This window comes from Hyla sarda, chromosome 4 (genome assembly GCF_029499605.1).
Source record: "Hyla sarda isolate aHylSar1 chromosome 4, aHylSar1.hap1, whole genome shotgun sequence".
NCBI classification, from domain to species: domain Eukaryota; kingdom Metazoa; phylum Chordata; class Amphibia; order Anura; family Hylidae; genus Hyla; species Hyla sarda.
This window is the reverse complement of record NC_079192.1, coordinates 199287412-199310844: the sequence shown is the minus strand read 5'-3', so window position 1 is coordinate 199310844 and position 23433 is coordinate 199287412. Positions and strand designations below refer to the sequence as shown.

The 23433-nt window shown below is 39.7% G+C and overlaps 1 protein-coding gene across 1 annotated transcript in view; it reads right to left on the bottom strand.

The window, feature by feature from the left end:
• LOC130367431 (store-operated calcium entry regulator STIMATE-like) overlaps positions 1-23433 on the bottom strand; it is an 80572-nt gene that overhangs the window by 24936 nt on the left and 32203 nt on the right. The window contains exons 2-4 of the mRNA XM_056569850.1: positions 13454-13502; positions 11129-11224; positions 9645-9766 (exon numbers count right to left, since the gene is read on the bottom strand). Coding sequence (XP_056425825.1) covers positions 9645-9766; positions 11129-11224; positions 13454-13502 — 267 coding nt within the window. The remainder of the gene's footprint in view (positions 1-9644; positions 9767-11128; positions 11225-13453; positions 13503-23433) is intronic.

Sequence of the window (23433 nt, the reverse complement as noted above, 5' to 3'; positions counted from 1 at the left end):
CTTTAATTGCCAATCTTTGCTCAGGTATTACATGTTTTTGGAGGGATCTCACATGTGGATTCACCCTTCGTTTTAGAGGGTAAAGCAGGGCACTCAGACCTCTGTGTAAAAGCGTTACTCTCATTTACAAGTACTTTTGACAGTCCTAAGACCCCCTGCGATTGTGAGTTAACCGGGGTGCCAGATCTAACTGATGTGCTCAGGACAGAGACCCAGTAAGAACTAAACGTTTGACATATCTGGACAACATGTTAAATGTTTATATAAATGACAGCTTTAAGCTCAAGTTTATTTACAACACATTTGTCTGCTTTGTATTGGTAGGTTATTCTTCTAAGATACTTATATGCTGCCCTCATTATATGGCTTATCTGCCACTGTATCCAGAGACGCTATGCATTTTCACTTTGTATAGTTTTGTTTAAGTTTAAAGTCCTTAACCAATAAAACTAAAAAGTTATATCATACAAGGCTATATGTAGTTTTAAAAGTGATATGTATAAATTTGTCTAAAATAAAAAATAAATAAAATCATGCCGATTCTTAAACTGGTTACAAACATTATTGTTGGCCAACTATATGATTTGTGAACTTGTGATTTACTCACTAAAATGTCCATGGGCCAAGATTTCAAACATTCCGCATGATGAAGGTAAAAGTTGAAAGTAAAGATAGGAGAAAACATGGAGTAATGGGTAACAAAACATTTTTTTCTAATCTGAGATCCTAGAAACAGTACAAGGTGGTTCGGAGGTTGAAACTTCAACAAAAAGAATAGTGTATTTGATACAACTGGCTCCAGAAAGTTAAACAGATTTGTAAATTACTTCTATAAAAAAATCATAATCCTTTCAGTACTTATGAGCTGCTGAAGTTGAGTTGTTCCTTTCTGTCTAAGTGCTCTCTGATGACACCTGTCTCGGGAACTGTCCAGAGTAGAAGCAAATCCCCATAGCAAACCTTTTCTGCTCTGTGCAGTTCCCGAGACAAGCAGAGATGTCAGCAGAGAGCACTGTTGCCAGACAGAAAAGAACAACTCAATTTCAGCAGCTGATAATTATTGGTTTAAGATTTATTAATAGAAGTAATTTATAAATCTGTTTAAAGGGGTTCTCCACTGCCCGGCCTTCCAGAGCTCCGCTCGCAGCGTCCGGAAGTTTATTACTCAGAACGCTGTGTGCGGGCTTCCGTGTTCAAGGCCACCCCTTCATGACGTCACGCCCGCCCCCTCAACGAAAGTCTATGGGAAGGGGGCATGACCGCTGTCAAAGGATAGGGGATAACATGTCTGATCGGGGGGGGGGGGGTAAAGCCGCTGATACCTCTGCTATCTCGGGGTCGGCACTGCAGCATTTCGAAGTTGGCAGCCTGGGCCTTCTGTGTTAGTGACATCACACCCCACCCCTCCATTCATGTTTATGGGAGGGAGCATCACAGCTGTGTACTAGCCATCAGGGCCTCTCCCATAGACACGAATGGAGTGGGCATGGTGTCACAAACACAGAAGCCCCACACTTCAGTGTTTGAAACGCCGCAGTGCCGGCCCAGAGATCGCAGGGGGACCCAGCGGCCGGGCCCTCCGCGATCAGACATGTTATCCCCTATCGTTTAGATAGGGGATAACATGTCTAGGGGTGGAGTACCCCTTTAAATATTAAGTAAAGGGTCTGAATACTTAAGTTCATGCCATATTTTAGTTTTTCCTTTTCAACAAATTAGCGAAGATTTCTAACATTCTGTTTTTCCACTGACATTACGGGGTATTGAGTGCAGAATGATGGGAGAGAATGTTATTTTTTTATTTTAGCACATGGCGGAGACATAACAAAATGTGAAAAAAAAGAGTCTTAAACTTTCCAAGTGCATTGTAAAACTTACAATGGTTTAGTGTACAATAATGAGATCATCCAGTGTAAAGAGAGGACTACATTGACCCAATGAGCCGCAGCAATGTAAAGCTACAGTGGTAAAGTAGCTACAGTGGTAATAATATTGTAAAGTTTCTTCCTAGATTTTTTAACAATACACATCTGTTCTACTTTTTTACGTTTCTGCCTGTTCCAGTTTCTACATATGTAACATTTAAGGCTAGACTTTTCTATCATGTCTTGTCATACAATCATCTGACTGCTCTTGGAGAGTTAGCAGATGTTCTAGCTTAAACATGTAAATCCCATAAAAATTGACAACTGAATATACTCTTTTATTATGTCATGCAGTATATAATTTCTCTTGTTTGCTTGCACTTATAGTTACAAATTCACCTACCTGACTTATTCACACCATTAGGGCTCTGAACATGGGTGTAAATTTGTCTCCAGAACCTAGCCTACACGTGAATCATTTATGTTCACATTTTAGTTCTATACTATTTCTCTATGTAGCCGGAATCCAAAGCAGGAAAAACTAACTTGGCTATATACAAACGTGGGAAAAATCTGTTATGGAAAAATCATGCACTTCCATGACAACAATTCTAGCAACATCCCACACATCCTCCCTCTGGAGAGAATTTGGCTTTGTCTGCACATCTGCTCTAATACACTGGATGTCCATTTAACTGATAAAAGCCCAGGACATTACAATGACTTATTTATATTATGTTGCCCTGGAAACCTTTATATCACCTGCTACTGACCAAACTTTTATATTTTATATCACATATTACTGACAAAACCTTTTGGAACTGACAATGGATAGAAATATTGTACATAACTAATCTGATAAAAAATAATTGTGTTATGTTGGAAATAGAATGGACAGTGCAATAATAATAAAAAATTAAAAAAAAATCTATTTATGCTCTTTAGATCTAGTCAGCAGGAAATAACTTCTGTGTGCTATCTTACATTTATAAAAAACGAAATATTAATGGAAACCACAACTGATTCTCATAACTATGATATGCCTAATCAAAAGATTTACAAATGGCTTAAAATAAGAAGTTATACTTACCTTACACACAAATGCATACAGTTGGGTCCATAAATATTGGGACATCGACACAATTCTAAAATTTTTGGCTCTATACACCACCACAATGGATTTGAAATGAAATGAACAAGATGTTCTTTAACTGCAGACTGTTATCTTTAATTTTAGGGTATTTACATCCAGATCAGGTGAACGGTGTAGGAATTACAACAGTTTGCATATGTGCCTCCCACTTGATAAGGGACCAAAAGTAATGGGACAATTGTTTTCTCCGCTGTTCCATGGCCAGGTGTGTGTTATTCCCTCATTACCCCAATTACAATGAGCAGATAAAAGGTCCAGAGTTAATTTCAAGTGTGCTATTTGCATCTGGAATCTGTTGCTGTCAACTCTCAAGATGAGATCCAAAGAACTGTCACTATCAGTGAAGCAAGCCATCATTAGGCTGGAAAAAAATAAATAAATAAGAGAGATAGCCAAAACATTAGGCGTGGCCAAAAACAACTGTTTGGAACATTCTTAAAAAGAACGAAAGCAACGAAAACACCAAAAGACCCGGAAGACCAAAGGAAACAACTGTGGTAGATGACAGAAGACTTCTTTCCCTGATGAAGAGAACCCCCTTCACAACAGTTGGTCAGATCAATAACACTCTCCAGGAGGTAGGTGTATGTGTGTCAAAGTCAACAATCAAGAGAAGACTTCACCAGAGTGAATACAGAGGGTTCACCACAAGATGGAAACCATTGGTGAGCCTCAAAAACAGGAAGGCTAGATTAGAGTTTGCCAAACGACATCTAAAAAAGCCTTCACAGTTCTGGAACAACATTCAACATTCTATGGACAGATGAGACCAAGATAAACTTGTATCAGAGTGATGGGAAGAGAAGAGTATGGAGAAGGAAAGGATTATGATCCTAAGCATAGCACCTCACCAGTGAACATGGTGGTGGTAGTGTCATGACGTGGGCATGTATGGCTGCCAATGGAACTGCTTCTCTTGTATTTATTGATGATGTGACTAATGACAAAAGCAGCAGGATGCATTCTGAAGTGTTTCGAGCAATATTATCTGCTCATATTCAGCAAAATGCTTCAGAGCGCATTGGACGGCACTTCACAGTGCAGATGCACAATGATTCAAAACATACTGCAAAAGCAACCAAAGAGTTTTTTTTAAAGGAAAGAAGTGGAATGTTCTGCAACGGCCAAGTCAATCACCAGACCTGAATCCGATTGAGCATGTATTTCACTTTCTGAAGACAAAACTGAAGGGAAAATGCCCCAAGAACAAGCAGGAACTGAAGACAGTTGCAGTAGAGGCCTGGCAGAGAATCACCAGGGATGAAACCAAGCGTCTGCTGATGTCTATGCGTTCCAGACTTCAGGCTGTAATTGACTTCAAAGGATCTGCAACCAAGTATTAAAAAGTGAAAGTTTTATTTATGATTATTATTCTGTCCCATTACTTTTGGTCCCTTAACAAGTGGGAGGCACATATGCAATATGTTGTGATACCCTCAAATTAAAGCTGACAGTCTGGAGTTAAAGCACATCTTAGAAGGGGATTGGAGAGGCTCTCACCAATCTGTTAACCCGCAGCTTGAGCTGCCTAAATGACACCTACACCCACGGTGTCTAGCAAAAATACAATAGATAAAGAAATTGGGGCTCAAAGGTCTGTGAATATTTGATATAAAATGTATTTATTTGTAGAATTTATCAATGTACAATTGATAGAAAAAATGATATTAATAAATAGTAAATGTTACAGTGGTCTGTGACCTACAGGGCCCTTGTAAGTCAGCTAGACTACAGATAGTGTAAGATAAAATCAGTGTATATGTAATGGAATAAAACAATATAAAAATAATAATATAAATACAATGGTATAAAATAGTATAAAGTGTCCACAATAATACAAGTGACTTCAGAATTGTGTTCCTGGTATAATTAATTGTAGTCCAAATGAATACACTCTTCTCTCATTGCATGTAATAAATATTAGTGCAAAATTCTGACAAATACCGATATACTTTAATCCAAGTGTGGGTATAGATCAGCATAGTACTTTCTTTTTATATGCAGAGTGCAACAGCACAAGTTGCAATTGTATCCAATTTATAGTAGTTTGTATCAACTTTCAGAGTAAGTAAGTGTAAAGTGAGCCTTCATTCGTGCAAAAATCAATCCTGGCTCCTAGGCAGAGAGCCTGCTGCAGGAGACTCAGTTGTCTCACAGTGTAGCAGCGGTAAGTGTAATAGACAGTCACGGATCGATGTGCAAATGTTTAAGATAGAATATGTACCTTGCTTCGATGTGTGCTGGTCTCAGTGCGATCCCGGCTCTAGCACAGAGGGCCCACCCTCTGCCTAGGAGCCAGGATTTACATTCACCTTGAAAGTTGATACAAACTACTATAAGTTGCATACAATTGCAACTTGTGCTGTGGCGCTCTGCATATGAAAAGAAAGTACTTTGCTGATCTATACCCACACTTGGATTACAGTATATCAGGTATTTGTCAAAATCTGCACCAATATTTATTACATGCAATGAGAGAAGAGTTTATTCGCTCGGACTACAATTAATTATACCAGGAGTACAATTCTGAAGTCACTTGTATTATTGCGGACACTTTATACTAATTTATACCACTGTATTTATATTATTGTTTTTATATTGTTTTATCCCATTACATATACAGTGGTCCCTCAACATACGATGGTATTTTGTTCCAAACGACCCATCGTTTGTCGAATCCATCGTATGTTGAGGGATCCGTGCAATGTAAAGTATAGGAAGTTATACTCACCTGTCCCCGCCGCTCCGGACCGCGTCCTCACCGCTCCCGATGCTGTTCCAGGGGCTCCCGCTGCTGTCCCGCTGCTCCGGTGGCTTCTTCGGGATCCTCCGGCTTCTTCCGCATCTTCTGCAGGGTCCGTGCCTCGCTTTCTGGTGACGTTATTACGTTGCTGCGCCGGCACGGCATGCGTAATTACGTAATAACGACGCCAGAAAGCGAGGCCCGGACCCCGGAGAAGATGCAGAAGACGCCAGAGGATCGCGAAATGGACCCGGAGCAGCGGGGATAGGTAAGAAAACCTGCCTGGGCTGCTTAAACTGCTATCCAACAGCAGCTTAAGCATTTTGCGCTGTCGGATAGCAGTTAATGCGATGGCCCCGACATATAAAAGCATCGTATATCAATGTTGACATCGACATGCGATGGCCTCTCAGAGGCCATCGTATGTCGATTTTATCATATGTCGGGGCCATCACATGTCGGGGGGTTACTGTATACTGATTTTATCCTACACTATCTGTAGTCTAGCTGACCTACAAGGGCCCTGTAGGTCACAGACCACTATAATATTTACTATTTATTAATATCATTTTTTCTATCAATTGTACATTAATAAATCAGTTCTACAAATAAATTTATTTTATATCAAATATTCACAGACCTTTGAGCCCCAATTTCTTTACTTAAAGCACATCTTGTTCATTTCATTTCAAATCCATTGTGGTGGTTTAAAGAGCCAAAAATGTTAGAATTGTGTTGATGTCCCAATATTTAGGGACCTGACTATTTATCTCAGGGTACAATCTAATCTCACAACAGTTTTACAATGGGTAAGACTGCAGAACAGGATTTGGGGACATTGGTGGAAAGTAAAAAACTTTAGCAATCATTGTCAGACAGCTATTGCCAGGCAAATAAATACATGGGATGTATGAAAAAAGGCATGGGTGCCACAACATATGTATAAATCACTAATCAAAACACACAGTGAATACTGGATCCAGTTTTGGGCAAATATATGTAAGAAGGACATGGCAGAAATGGAGTGGGTGCTGAAGACAGAAAGTTTCAGCATCTTCACAAATGGGAATTCTTCACTGTAAGAGCAGTGAGGCCTCTAGCTGGCACATGATGCAGTGAATATTTATTCATTAAAAAAATGAGGGGCCTGGATGCTTTTCATAAAAAATTTTCAACAAGTTACAGGAACAAGATTTCTGGAGGTGGGACATAAATCCATGTTTTTTTGCCATGTTTGGGAAGGATTTTCCCCAGCATGTAGCAATTCACACTTACTTCATTGAACCTTTTTTTTTTTTTTTTTTTTTAAAGAGTATCAGCCATAAAACCAGATTTTCTGAATTTACATAGATTATAATCCATAATTACTCCTAACACTCCTCCGGCCCTTAAACATTTTTTCAGAGCTTTAAAAAGCTATACCATACCTTTGCCCTTGCTCACATTGTGTGAGCTCCCGGAGGGAGAAAGTGGGTGTTCCCTAGCAGGCGCGACAACACTGAAGCCTGCGAGAGCTGTGCCCCGCCATGCCCCGCACAAACTTCCTGATTTTGGTCTACTGCCAGGCCAGGAGGAGACCAAACTAACTGTTTGACTTTGACAGGTACTCTTTAAAAAGGGGTACTCCACTGGTCAGGGTTCGGGCTGCGTTCGGAACAATTAGTTTGGAACTGTGCAGTTCGGAACTGTGCACGCACTGCGTGAATCGGCCACGCCCCCTCATTACGTCAGGCTGCACCCCCTCAATGCAAGTCTATGGGAGGGGACGCGGTGTCCATCACGCCCCTTCCCATAGACTTGCATTGAGGGGACGCGGCCTGATGTCACGAGGGGACATGGCCGACCCCAGCAGCTCCCGCACAGCGTTTGGAACTAAATGTTTCTGAAAGCAGCGGGAACACTGGCCATTGGAGTACCCCTTTAATTTCCTCTGGATGAACACAGTAGTGTTATAGGTCATAGTTATAGACTTATGTCTTGTTTTAACCTTATTAAATGTATAACTATGTCAGTTAACTTAGCTTTCCAAATCATTTTAGAACTTAACGCTTTTACTTCTCAACTTTTTTTGTGGTTTAAAAAAAAAAAAAAAACCTAAACAAAAGAAAAAAATGCATATTTTCTTTAAACATAAAATGCATTCCTTGTCATGGCGATCAAATTCCTGGGAAGCAAAACAGATTCATCCACCATACAATGTAGCCGGAGGACTTGAAAGTGTGTCTGTGCTCACGATTCAGCCAACATAAGGTAAGGTCCATCTCCATAAGTCGCAGATGGTTTTAGGCAAATTGAATTATACGTGCAAGATTATTTCTATGGACAACATCTTTTGCAGGCATTTGGCAACAGTTACTGATAGTGTGTAAAGTGTCCAGTTTATTTGTATGACTGCTGCACAATACACAGACTAACAGGACTGAAATTCCTTGATAAGGTCTTAATATAATGGGAAGTCGGGTTGGCATGATGCTTGGAGGGGTAATGCAGAGTTAGTCCTTTACAATGACACCAGTACATTTTGGATTCAGTCCTATTTTCAGGGTTTGTAAATTGTGGTGGAGAATTGTTCCCTATTGTGAAGGCATTAAAAGTTTGAAACCCTGAGTTTAGGAATAGAAAGTTTGAGTTTCATTGCAATAACCTAGCATTGGTACAGGCCATTATACAAATTGTCACTCATCTCACCCCTGGTTATTAGGTTTTTGTGATATTTGGTTCAGACTTGCCTCTCTTTGTATATCTTGTCACTAGCAAAACCTGTTCCAGGTGTGAATTACATCTTCTACTTTATTTTGTTCTTTTTTTGCTTATAAAAGCCTAACATTTTTATGTACATTTTGTCTGTGAAAGTTTGTAAACTGCAATCCAAAAGTTACGTTTACATTTTAAATTGGCATAGCTTAAGATTCTAAGTCGCCTTTGCCTGGGAAAAATGTACCGTATATATTCCTCTACCATTCTATACTGAGTTCCACAGACCATAGGGTATAACATCAAGACAACAGTGACCTCTTGTGTAGAAAATGAGAAAATAACTAAAAAGGCATAATGGCCATTATAAAATGACAAAACCTGAATAAAAAAAAGTGTACATAGTAATCATTTCACAATCAAATATCGAATGGGGGAAAATAAATATGTTATGTATATATTACAATTGAAAGCCACAGAAAATCATTAATGGAGATTTATCGAACCTTGTGCAAAGGAACAGTGGAGCAGTTGCCCATAGCGATTCCTTTTTCAGAGGCCTTTTTGAAAATGTAAGAAGCGATCTGATTGGTTGCAAAAGGAACTGCGCCACTTTTCCTTTGCACAAAGTTTGACTAATCTCCTCAAATGTTCCTATCTGAAAATGCCATGCTGAACCTACCTTGTATCAGCCTCAGTATTGTGAGCCTAGAGTTCTGACTATTCATAAGCTGTGGGTTCCCTGGTTCACTCACCTCTGACTGACAGCTGTCTATTGTGGGGCTACAGAACCCCTAAAAATGTATCCCCATTGTATTTTCCTTTACATAAAAATTGAAATAATAACCTGTTATTAAATTGTGTGCATTATGGTGGTTTTCCTTTAACAAATAGTGTTGTCTTGCCGAAAATGAAAGGGGTATTCCGGCCAAAAACATTTTATCCCCTATCCAAAGGATAGGGGATAAGATGTCTGATCACGGGTAGCCCGCTGCTGGGACCCCCCTGCGGGGACTGCATTTCTAGTTTCGGAAACGCTGGATAGGGGATAAAATGTTGTTGCCTGGAATACCCCTTTAACTCAAAGAGCACCCCAATCTTAAAACACAAAATAACCACAGAGGAATGGGGAACATCAAAAGATTAAATATAAGAAAACCACAATACATCAAGGAGTAGTAATCCTTACCATATTCACCAAATACAAGTAAAGTACACTGCCTCCGCTCCACAATTGCCGATACAAATTTTACATTCAGCCATATAACAAACATTCCAAGTGTAGCATCCAGTAAAAAATTCATCAAATACCTGTTCAGACATAAGAACATTACTGGTTGATCACAAGAATAGAAATGTATTGTCATTCATAATTTTTTTTAAATGCTTTTCAATAGACAAAGTGATAAACTGCATCTGCAACAGTCTAAAGAATAAAACTTATGATGGCACTTATATCAATAAGCCCCTGGGTCTTAATGTATTCTCAAAAACAGGTCCAGGCCCGGATTACTGTTAAAAGGGTACTCCAGAGGAACAAAAAATGTTTTCAAATCAACTTGTGCCAGAAAGATATGTAGATTTGTAAGTTACTTCTATTTGAAAACGTAAGCCTTCTAGTAGTTATCAGCTACTGTATGCCCTAGGAGGAAGTTGTGTAGATTTCTCCAGTCTGACCACAGTGCTCTCTGCTGCCACCTCTGTCAGGACAGATGGAAATCCTCTTAGCAAACCTCTCCAGTGCCGGACAGTTCCTGTCACAGACAGAGATGGTCAGACTGGAAAGGACTACACAACTTTCTCTGGAGCATACAGCTTATCAACATGGCAGTATTAGGTAAAGTGCTATCCCTCTCACCCATGCTCAATTTATTGAGAGGCATGTGCCTCTTAATAAACCCAGCACATTAGAGACTGTGCTGCAGCCTCAGAAATCTACATCAGCCTGGGGCGGACAAAGATTTAACAGGCATAGATTTTCTCATAGTAAATTTAGTAGAGATAAAGCCATGTCCCATTCCATAAAACCCACCTTGGCCCGCCATTTGGTAAGCACGATGTAGGCCTTGCAAAAAGTAGTTTTTGCTAAAATGTGCAATTTATGGCCTTGCCTTGTATGCTTAATAGTTTGACTTTGTGTGCTAGCAAGGAGCTGTCACCTAGGTAAAGTAAAACTACAACCCCAAGCACGCCTGGAGAGCCAAAGGCTCTTGGTTGGGTAACACTGCACTAAGCACCTCACACGGTAAGAAGGAGATTCCTCCTCACTGCCCTTGATAAAGGAAATTGCTATCGGATCCTGAGTCTCAGGTTTTCAAACCACAAATCCTTATTTGGCAGTATGAAAAACTGTTTTAAAAACTGTATAAAGGGGACATAACAAAAGCACAGTCATGTAACAATTGATCAACTGTTTGACAGCTAGTTTATCCGTTCTATGGTCACAGGATATCAGACTAGTAGAGTGGGTCTGCATCCATCCACTTCAACCAAAATAAATACACCTACCATTCTGTAAGGCTGCTGTAAACATCAAGACTGTTCTACGTCTAGCTTTCTTTAAACAGGCATGTTGTATACATTTATATGTGTAGCAAGCACATTTACAGTAATTCTATGTTCATATAATATTATTTTTTATTCATATATTATTGTTACAAAATCAATACTCACAAGGAACAAGGGTCCTGTTCGGTCAGATTCGAGAGAAAGACATTTGTGAAATGAATGAAGAGAGCACCAATGGCTTGTTTAGAGGTGTCAAAAAACCTAGAGAGTTCAAGAGATAAATACATAAGGAGGTGCAAAAAAAAAGCATAACAAAAGGCAAAAGGGAGCCAACTAACCCCAAAACACAGATATACCTATTACTAAACCACTCATCTATCAGATGTCTCTGCAAACCTGTGGTGTACTTATCATAGAGGTATGTGTCTGCTATGGGGCATGGTGAACAGGGGGCTTGCTCAGAGACCATAGGTTCCTTTCCCCCAATCCACTCAGTGGATTATAGCTTGGCACCCAGGCCCCTTTTAACTGTGTGTGTGCACGGGCATACAGTTGAAAGCTGGTGTAGGCTTCAGACAACTTCAGGCGGCAGCCTACACCAGAAGTAAAGCAAAACTTCTGCCACAGCACAGACATGCAGTAATGTCACTTGTCATCACTGTCTGCACCAGAGTGGAGAAGGAAGGAGACTGCCTTTATTTTCTTGGCAAATTGAAATGAACTGCCTGTCTATAGGGGGGTTCCTGCCAAATGGGAATAACTGGCTACCTACTGGGGGGACTAAATGCCTAATGTGGGTATATACCTGTCTACTGGTGTGGACTACCATCAAGGTGGTAGTGAAATGTGGTTGCCATGATGACTAGTTAATTGCCAGGATAGCCAGGACAGGAACCAGGGACAAAAAGCTGATTTTGCTGGGGAAAGCCCTTGTCAGCAAAGAATTCCACATGCAACAGCCTTTTCAGAGGAGATGTAGTATTACAAGGCAACCAATGAAATGAATGTCTGTCCGTGTAATGCAAGGATGGCTTAAGTCTGACAGGATAAGACACCTTTTCCAAGAGAAGCTTTCTGTTTTTACTTATAAAGGGTAATCCCCCTCCATGATGTCCACGTGCCTTAATAAAGCATAAAGACTGGTGTGGTGTCCAAGCAGAGGATATCATCCCGTGGGCTAAAGTTTGCCTCGGGCATCACTGCTGCTATATTCTGTTATATTGCACTGTGTTATGTTGTGATAAATTATGTTACTGGAAAGGAGGAGGATAGGATCCAGCTCTTGTGGTAGAAAAACTGCTTATTTATTCAGGTATGACTAAGAGTGCACCTGCACTTGAAACGCGTCACTTACCTGTGTTCCTGTTTTTTTTCATGTCAGAATAAATAAGCAGTTTTTATACCACAAGAGCTGGATCCTATCCTTCTCCTTTCCATTTGCTATGCTGGTGCTGTCCAACACCTGGATCTGTGCTCCTTCTGTCTTGGGCGGGGGGAGCTGGATTTCCTTCTTTTGTTTAAATTATGTTACTGTCTTTTTAGCGGAATGCTACAGAGTGACCCAGGACCCTGACGCCTCAATGGGAGCCCTCCCCCAACATTGGCCTTTATGTAGTGTAGGTGGAAGAAGCTGTTCAATCTGAGTGTGTGAAGTGTGTTAAGAAGTCTAAGGAGTCCTAAGGAGGAAAACTCTCAAATCTGCAGCCACGCAAATCTCAGGAAAACCTCATCGCTCAGGTGAAAATCAAAGCCTGGCTGTAAGCACAAAACTCCAGGGGAAAAATAGTCTTCCGTTAGTCAGTATAAAGTCTCTAAATTCAGCATGGGATGTCATTTATCTCAAATCTGCCATCTTAGCAACTACCAGCAAGGCGACAGGCTTCCCAGATTCATTCTGCACTTCCCCCTGCACAAATCTGTACTGTGAGGATTTAACAACAATTCCTGCCTCAGTAAAGGTAATTATCCGTAACCTTGCATCAATGTCATCATTGCCCCAGCACCTGGCCCAGAAGAAGTTATCTGAACCCTAGACCATGTAAGTTCATGGTTCCTGGGAGTCATGAAGTGTAAATCTCATGCACATCCCACCCATGTCACCACACTGGGACTGTCTATATGAGAAGATTTCCTGTAATTGCACCTGATTATGAAAAAAATCTCACCTTGTATATGTTTGGTGTCATATTACTGCTAATGTGATCTTTAAAACATACACCCACATTCACATTTTTACACTTGACTAATAACATCTATAAAGGCATAATATCCTGTGTGGGCAGTTTAAATTAATCAAATGCATATATATATATATATATATATATATATATATATATATATTTTTTTTTTTATATTACACACACCTATTTATCTACATATTTAAGGATGTTCCAGCATAACTTTCAAATGGCTGGAGATATTTCGATAAAACTTTCTACACATGTTACTTATATGTCAACTAGAAGGTGTAGGTAGGAGGTAGCTGCTAACCATATTCTCCATGGACGCCTTTCTTCCTTAGGTTCCCTCCAGCGTTTTACTGAAAAACAAAATTAATGTTTTGAAAAATGTGTATAATAATGCTTTTTTTAAATAAACTGCTACAAAAATAGATCAAAAGTAGCGCATATAGATTGTTGGGCTATACGAGTGGCCTGTGTTACAAAAGATCGTCACCTAATAAATCAAAACAGCATATAGTATCCCAAAAGGAAAAATAGGTGCTTAAAACTTAACTTTTACTTAATTTATGGGTAAAATCCACCCTTACTCAATCAAAGTGCAAACCAACTAAAGAAAAATACAACTACGGTAATCATAAAATTGTTATCATAGTCCGCCTAGGACTCGTAGTAACACTGACCCGCATTAATAACGGTCCCAAATATAATATTACTATGGTAAGTAATGTGTGTCCTCAACTATTCATATGTCAGAGTGACACAAATAAGTCCAAAGTTTACATATAGACAGAAAAATTATGTGAATACACTTATAGATCAAAAAATGGACATGGAACATAACCCCAAACACATGTGGGTATACTGTTCCTCTCATTAGGAGTGATAGGTCCTATGCATAAACCCCAGTCCCGACGCGTTTCTGCAGATGTCTGGTACACCAAATACAAATGAAACCTGCTTCCTCAGGGGAATTAGAGGGGGGATTATAGATAGAGTATAGTAACAAATATTACTCCTATTACAGTGTGTTCACACTCACATACCCACACAGTATATCATAAGTAATAGCTAAAGGTCAGTGGACCCCTGCTCCTATATAGCAAATTTTGGGTCAGTGGACCCCTATGTAAACAGTACATGAGAGTCAAATTGTCCTTCCCGGAAAGCAAAAGATGATCCCATTTAATGTTTCATGTAGCCAAGGGACATAACCACCGGGGGTGTCAGAAACCAGATGCTATGTCTAGAGAGCTGTATGTAACACGCTGCAATGGCAGCGCTCCCATCCTCTAGCCAAATTGCATTTTGTCATAGTCAAATAACTAGGATTATCAATTCCTTACGAGAGCTATTAATGACACAAAAAGTCTTCCATAATCCAGCAATATATTTTGGATAGGGGAGAAAGATTTAGATCGATGTTCGGACCCCCCGCAATCGTCTGTACAGGACCTTTGGTCTCTTTGTGAACAGGGCATGTTCACCCATCGCAGGAAGCGGCAGCTAACATGCCCCCTCCATATATCTCTATGGGAGAGCCATTTGACTATCTTCAGTTCCCCCATAGAGATCTATAGAGATCTGCCACATGTCGTGCGGGGGTAGACACACTCTGTCCCCAGGGAGAGGCGGGACTCCATACAGGATTGGACCCCCCGCGCGATCTAAAACGTACCCCCTATCCTGCGGACATGATATTTCTCCTTTAAATTACTGTATTTTCAGGTGTATAAGACTACTTTTAAACATGGTAAAATGTTCTCAAAAGTCCGGGTGCTGCAGGATTATCCATACCCCAGGCATCCCGGCAAGATTAATTTCCTCCGTCACATTCGGGACATCCCGAAAGATCTTTTCGAGACACAAGGGTGTCCCGGTTACCTTTCTGCGGCCCCGCGTTAACTTTAAAAGAAAGGGGTCGCAGGGAGGTAGCGCACGCAGGTCACTGATGTCCCGTGCGTGCGCCCAAGGAAACGGCAGAGCGGAGCGGAGCAGCGAGGAAGCACGCGCATGGTAAGTTACCAGCGGCACGTCATCTTCGGTGCTCCGACCACCGCTCCTCCGGATCCCGGACCGGAGGAGAGGTGGTCGGAGCACTTGATGAGGCAGTACACAGGCATACAGCCTCCAGCCATACACCATGCATGGATGAAGGCTGTATGTCTTTGGGGGCCACTGCCTACCTAATGTGGGGGAACTACCGTATACTGCCAACCTAATGTGGGGGAACTACAACCTAATGTGGGGAAATTATACTGCCAACCTAATGTGGGGGAACTATGCTGACAACCTAATGTAGGGGGAACTATGCTGCCAACCTAATGTAGGGGAAACTATGCTGCCAACCTAATGTAGGGGAAACTATGCTGCCAACCTAATGTAGGGGAAACTATGCTGCCAACCTAATGTAGGGGAAACTATGCTGCCAACCTAATGTAGGGGAAACTATGCTGCCAACCTAATGTAGGGGAAACTATGCTGCCAACCTAATGTAGGGGAAACTATGCTGCCAACCTAATGTAGGGGGAACTATGCTGCCAACCTAATGTAGGGGGAACTATGCTGCCAACCTAATGTAGGGGGAACTATGCTGCCAACCTAATGTAGGGGGAACTACGCTGCCTACCTAGTGTGAGGGAACTATACTGCCTACCTAGTGTGGGGGAACAAAGGTAAGGTACCGTACATTGGGGTAGAGGGGTAGTCTTATACAGCAAGTATATCCCAAACTCTATATTTTAACTGTAAAAGTTGGGGGTTGTCTTATACGTCAGAAAATACGGTATACTGTTATTTATCCTGTATGGTAAACAGCATAAGCCAGAATTGTTGTTATTTGAGCATCTCCTCTCCCAAAAAAAGATGGACCAAAGATCAAAATGAATTAAATTAATTAAAACTTGAATATACCCCATAATGGTAGTAATATAATTACCAACTCATCCTGTACTTATATAGCGCCATTGATTGAAAAACAAGAAAACATTTTTCATCCATCAACTGTATAATAATAATAATTTTAAAAAAAGTGTGCCTTTAAAAAACACAGCTTATGCAAAAAACAATCCCTTATATAGGTATGTCAATGGAAATAATTTTAAAATTATGCGCAAGAGGGAGTCAAAATGCATTAGTCTAACTTATTATTTCACTTCAATCTTCATCTGTCAAGTACGGACTTATGTAAACTGCATGTCAAAACGCATGAAATGGTGCTTAGTCAGCAATCCAAATCTAGTAATTTTTAACTAATAAACAGGTACCACTAGAGACAAAGCTACAAAGCAAAGTACACATCTACCGTTTATAAACATCGGGGAAGAGATAATGAAAAATTCTTTGGAATTCAGGCACAAATCATAACAAAAAAGTGTAATATATGACGACTGCCAAATATATTATCTGTTTTAGACCATTTTGTACTAAAAATAAGTTTATTAGGGAAAAAGTGGATGGTTAAGCGCAGACATAAAATGTGGCCACTTAAAAACATATGAATATTGGTGTTGGATATTCCAGCCATGAAACGCCATAAGGAGGAGAAAAAGAAACAACAAATTTAGCAACAAATTTCCCCATTTTATAAAATAATGTATTGTACATCATTAATAAAGAATGTACCCACTTTCTTGGTTTAGCAAGTCTTGTTAAAGTAGTGGCAATGCAAACAGACCAGATAAGACCTGAACACTTATCTGACTCGTCTGACTAATCACTTTTCCCTCTGTGCAGGTTAAAGTGTAACTGCACTTTCAGAAAACTTCTGTAATGTCCTAGCTAGAGACATATCAGAAGTTCTCATCTGTGGAGGTCCAGGTGAAAAAACCTCCACTGACCGAAGAGGAAGAAAAACCTCACCAAAGCAATGTCTTACTTAGCTAGTTGAAGAAGAAACCTAGCACTTATCTGGTATACGTTTCAATTTTGAGAAATCTCAAAATAGGGGATAAGTTTATATATATATATATATATATATATATATATATATATATATATATACATACACACACATTTTATTTTATTTTTTCTCTTCAAAATACTTATTTAACCAATTCACCTGTGGTGATCTCCAAAATGGGACCCCGACTCTCTTAGAGAGTCGGGGCTCCATTTATTTTCATGGGAGCGCCGATGATGCCCGAGCTGTAATTAATAAAGCACATGCCATCTACCGCATGCACTCCTCACTGGGAGCCAGGTCCCACCACGGAGATCAGCTACTTATACCCTATCCTGTGGATAGAAAATAAGTTAATTGGCTGGAGTTCTCCTTTAATGCCCACCCAGGTAATATCAAAAGTGAACCATCATTGTAAGCAGCAATTACTACAGTTAGGCCACTAATAGTGCTATGGATGCCATGTTATTAATCTTAGCATTGCCATGCAGGTACATACTTTCATGGCAAGGGTGGAGGATTGGTTAGGCAAGTGTCCTGAAATAATCCCACTGAGCCAGGCAAATAAAAGCAGAATGACAGTCAGAGACCGTGACACACATGTATAGTTCAAACCGGGCTTTTCCTGTCTTTATTTTTCCAGCACAAAACAAAATATAGCCTTTAGCTTCAGTCATAAACAAATTAAAAAAAAATACTGCTTGTCCAGCGCTAACTACACATACATTTTCTCTAACTGGTGGCTTACTACCAGCCAACAACAATGTGTTACTTACACAATGGCCCTCATTTACTATTGCAAACCAGACATGTTTTGTCTGGTTGTGCGCCAGAAATTCTGTCTGCACCTGATTTTGCGCAAGAATTGAAAAAACCCTGACTAACTCTCCATTTTGCTAAGAAAACCCAAAAAGGTGGCGTGCCTGCTGGAAAAAGGGGGCGTGGTCACCAAAAGGGGCGTGTTCCCTACATTTTCCCAAAAACCCAACATATTTACTAAGGTTTCCACAGAAAAGGTGGTGGATTTGAGCTGAGGAAAACCCTACAGATCAGAGCATGGGTAAAAAAAAAAGCAAAGTGTAGGGAAAGTGGAAAATGTAGGGAAACCTTAGTAAATACCGTGGAAGATTGGAAAATAAATTGTAGGGAATTAAAACCCACAAATAAACCTCCACTCCACTCTTAGTAAATAAAGGCCAATGTATGAGTAATTAACACACTCCACAAAAGTCCCCTTTAAGGGTGCATTCACACCACGTTTTGTACATACGTGTGCCGGCGGGGGGAGGGGCAAACTGTGCGCTCCTGTACCCCGGCCGGATCAGCCCGTGACTAGTTTACTACGGTTTTAAGTCCGGTCCAAAACCGCATACGGGTCAAAACTGAGCTGACCGCAGTCACCGTTTGACTCCGGTCAGGTCATTAAAGTAAATGGAGTCACGGGCTGTTCCGCCCGGGGTACGGGAGCGCCCGGTTTGCCCCTCCCCCCACCGGATCCGGCACCCGTATGTACAAAACGTGGTGTGAATGCACCCTAAGGCTGCTCACCTCAGGATGCCAAACTCTCATCAAAATTCACACCTTTTGTAAGCCCAGTATTAATTGGCCTCAGCACCTATGCTCACTTGGCCACACTAAAAAACATGGAGTGGCACAGGAGGGGAATGAAAGGCCCCAATATTGATTCTACCTTTTATTCCAATAAAAACCAGGTCTGGTATCAAGACTTACCAAATTCCTTAGCAGGCTAAGTCTTGCCAAGAATATTAACCATTTCTGGATTTCCCATATCTTCCCCAGCTTTCCCTGGTTAACATATGCGCATCTTGAACAAACTTCCTAAAACTTTTCTTCATTTTTTTTTCACTGCCTAGTGATCATTATAAATAACATGTTAACTTTATTTTATGGTTCTGTACAAACAAGGTATACATACTATATAATGTATATAGTTAAAGGGGTACTCCGGTGGAAAACTTTTTTTTTTTTTTAATCAACTGGTGCCAGAAAGTTAAAAACAGATTTGTAACTTACTTCTATTAAAAAAATCTTAATCCTTCCAGTACTTCTTAGCTGCTGAATACTACAGAGAAAATTATGTTCTTTTTGGAACACAGTGCTCTCTGCTGACATCTGTCCATTTTAGGAACTGTCCAGAGCAGCATATGTTTGCTATGGGGATTTTCTCCTACTCTGGACAGTTCTTACAAAATGGACAGAGATCTCAGCAGAGAGCACTGTGCTCATGATGTCAGCAGAGAGCTCTGTTTCCAAAAAGAAAATAATTTCCTCTGTAGTATTCAGCAGCTAATAAGTACTGGAAGGTTAAGATGTTTTAATAGAAGTAATTTACAAATTTGTTTAACTTTTCGGCACCAGTTGATAAAAAAAAAAAAAAAAAAAAAGTTTTCCACCGGAGTATCCCTTTAATGTTTTAGTTCTGTTGTAATACAATTATGTCTCATAATTCATGCTATTATTTTTTTTGATGTTACCTCATTTTCTTCCCCATTCTCCTCCTATGCACTATAAATAAACTTCTTTCTCTATTTAACAGATTACTATGATTGTGAGTAGTGAAATAGTAACTTTGCTGTGTAAATGCTTGGTTGGAAAAATATGACCGGGTTAATCTGCTCCTGCATACTCCAATTATTTGCCCCCAGATAAGCTGCTCCGGAGGGGTCAGACAGCAACAACTCAAGTCAGACTCATAAATGAATGTTGACAAATGTTCTATAAATATTCTATGGTCAGTTTTGGTCAATACTTTACCAATTCATTTTCAATTTTAAACATAATACAATTCTTAAATTTTTTTAAATCTGGTCCCTCTTGTTATTGTGGCACCAAGTTAGAATATTTTCAATATACAATGGTCTTTCCAGGATTTCTGTAACTCTAAACCATACTCAACATTCAATGCTACAGACAGTCCAAATCCATGGCACAGATAAATGGCAGGAAGATCTGACCAATAAAAGGGGGGATTTTACTGGTTAAAACCCACAATTACTGATGTGCGGGCACTGATGGGCTGGGTAGTTGCGCCTCCCTACAGTACAGCAGTACTACATGTCCTTAATAAACTTTACCTGTGCCAGGATGAGCTGATCCATTGGACACTGGATGAGGGCAGCTCCAGTTTGTTTTTCTGGTACATAGTGTACTGTACAGGACCTTGAAGAAGCACCTGTCCTCTTTGTATAAAGAGATTTTGAGCCTCTTGCAGCTATTTGTCACTTTTATATAAACGGATTTGCTTTAGCTGAATTAGATATATGCCTATTTTTTTTTCATTTGTTTCCTTATTTGTTCTTATTTAAGGATGACATTTTGGAGGTTTCAGAACTGTATTCCATGGAGCTTTGATCTCAAGATAAAATATTTTCAACATGCCAGGGTCGTTCTAAAACCAATTAATATTGTAACTTGAAAGACCACTGTACACTCACATATGGATTAATAGATGTTTTTTCATGGTGATGATTATAGCCTGAGAATAAGTGTGATGTAACAGGCCTGGTCTTCTTCCTGGTACCTGGACCTGTTACACGACACTGCTGCACGGCCTCTTACCAGCGGGACATCACTGCAATTAGCTGAGCGCAGTGTGATGCGTCTGATACTAAAAGCAGGAAGAAGACCAGGGCCGGAGGACGAGAGACTGATTCCAGCGGCATAAGGAGAGCGCAGAAAGGCAAGTTAAGGTTTAATATTCTAGTTGCGACAGCCCGGGCATAATGACAAAATATAATTTTTTCCCGTGGTTCTCCTTTAAGATATACATGCTGAGCTGTGATTGGTTATTATGGTCAAAACCAGTTTTAGTTTCAGGCAGATTGATACATCCGGGCCTCTGTCTTAAATCTGACCTGAAGAATTGAGTAATGTATGTTTTTGGCATGTCACTGTATGCATAACCTCAGCAACACTGACTTTTTAACCTTGTATATGAAAAGGTTTTATACTGAACATTGCTTCATTTTTAAACTTTAGTGATGAAAAAAGACATTTTGGTCTACTTGACACATAAATGCATAATGGAGACTTTTGTGGAGTCACTTCCAAAATGGTGTTATGGAGACTAGTTATATAATGCTTTAATGTAACATCGTAATTATATTTTAGATTGAAATTTGTCACAGTTCCTTCTTTTGCAATGTTTTTGGCAACTTAGTAGATGATTTTCTCATGATTGTGTAGGTACGTTAAAATTTTCTGCAGTGGTCATGATTTAATCACATGTGACCTTTGGTGAAAAGTCACACGTTTCGGTGCAAAGTCGAAAAATCTATACAAAGAGGTGTCCTGAAGTTTTATTTTTATTTTTAATAAAGTGTACTAGAACCATATTTCTCACATGCCATGCAACCATTTAATAAATTTGGTGCACGTACACAAAAGTTTACCCACATCAACAACAATGATAAATGCCTCCAATGTCTGTGCTGTATTATATCTCTATCCATTTATATTGAAATTGTGCACAGTAACATACAATTAAATTACATGTAAAATGCCAGACTTTTTCCAATCGACTAGAATGCTACTCAAACTGGAAAATTGTAAGTGCTTTGAGACATTCTTAGAGATTATATAAACTACTGATAGTATAAATCAGCTATAATACTCTTTTATACATCCTCTTTAAAATAACAAGTAAAGACAAACACAAAAATCTCTTTCAAGCCAAGAGGCATTGACATCTACTAATCAATGGGCAAAGGTCATTCACATTGCTGATCTTTACCATCAGATCAATTCTACATAAACCCTGGACTTTCAGTTGAAAGCACACTAGATGTAAATAACATCTACTGCCCTGACTATTCAAAAGAGTTTCCGATGCACGTAAAGTTAATATATATTTACATATATATTTTATTCAGGGCTTGAAGAGTACCTGTCATCAAATCATATTTTCTAAACTAACTCAGATTATATTCCCTAACTACTCATAACACCCCCTCCTGCCCATGATTTTTTTTTCAAGCTTTAAAAAGCTTGGTTTCCTTTTCCCTTGCTCACATTGTGTGAGCTCCCAGCAGGAGAAAGTGGGTGTTCCCCAGCAGACACAACATCACTGAAGCCTGCGAGAGCTGTGCCTCACCATGCTCCGCACGCACTTCCTGAGTTTGGTCTCCTACCAGGCCTGGAGGAGACCAAACTGTTTGACAGTTAACAGAACAGAGCCCCCTAGAGGCTGTTTTTTCAATCACATTAAAAATATAAAAAGGTTGAGAATTTTAACAGCAAGTAAATATCAAAGTGTCTTATAACTGTCTTATTACATAAGGAACAATATATTAAAAGTTTGCACCTTGTTTGGCCGGAAGAAGCGTCAGGTCTGTGACGCGAAACTAGTTGCCGTTGGTGGTGTGCCCCCGCATCTTGAGAGCGGCTGCTCTCACTCCCCGCGTGTGTGACCGCATTTTACCTTTCCACTCTGCCGGTGTGAATAAAGGACAAGACTTTTTATACTGCTTCCAGTGGTGAGTGCGACTTCTTTCCTCTTCGTCAAACTTTGATATTAAAAGTTTAGTTTGGTGACAGGCACTCTTTAATTGCAAGTTTTCAACAATAACAAAAAAAGTACTTTTCTTGTGTTTTGTGCAGAAATGTGAAACGTTGTTATCCCCATTTTGTGGTGTAAGGATAAATTCCCAATTCAGTTTAGCTTTCTAATTTCGAAGACCCCCTATTTCTAGTGCCATCAATCATTCATAAAATGTATACTTCATGGTATATGTTTATTTGCTCTATACTGAAATGGCACAGTATACCATAAAGCAAATAAACATCTTTAGAAGTAGGCAAAACGAATGTAAAGATGTGGCTCCTAACATTTGTTATTCAACTGCACGTCAACATCGAAACTGTGCCAGAACAACAGAGACACCTAGTGGTACAGTCAGATCTGTGTAGTTTAGCACATCTAAAAAAAATCTTATTTGGTGTAGACATGTGTCTATTTAAAATGCTGTTTTAAATTTTATTGGAACTACTCTGAAAACTGTGCATAATAGAAGATACATCTGGGCAGATTCTATAAATCAAGTCTTATTTTCACTGTGCAGATTTTAACATTTTTTTTCCCCTCGAGCGAAAACCAAGAATAGATCTGAAAAAAAAAAAAATAATGAACTAAAACAATATAATAAAAAAATTTTGTCCAGCCCATTTTTGGAGTTTGGTGTGACATTATGTCCAATTTGCTTTTTTTCCTCCCTTTTTTTGGTTTAGTTCCAATACACACAATGGGAATAAACATATGTATAGCAAAACATGTGTTACTGCACTCCTTTTCTGTGAGAAATACTTAATTTTCTAACAAAATTTCAGGGGTACCAACATTTACGGCCATTTACGGCCTGATTATATGCAAT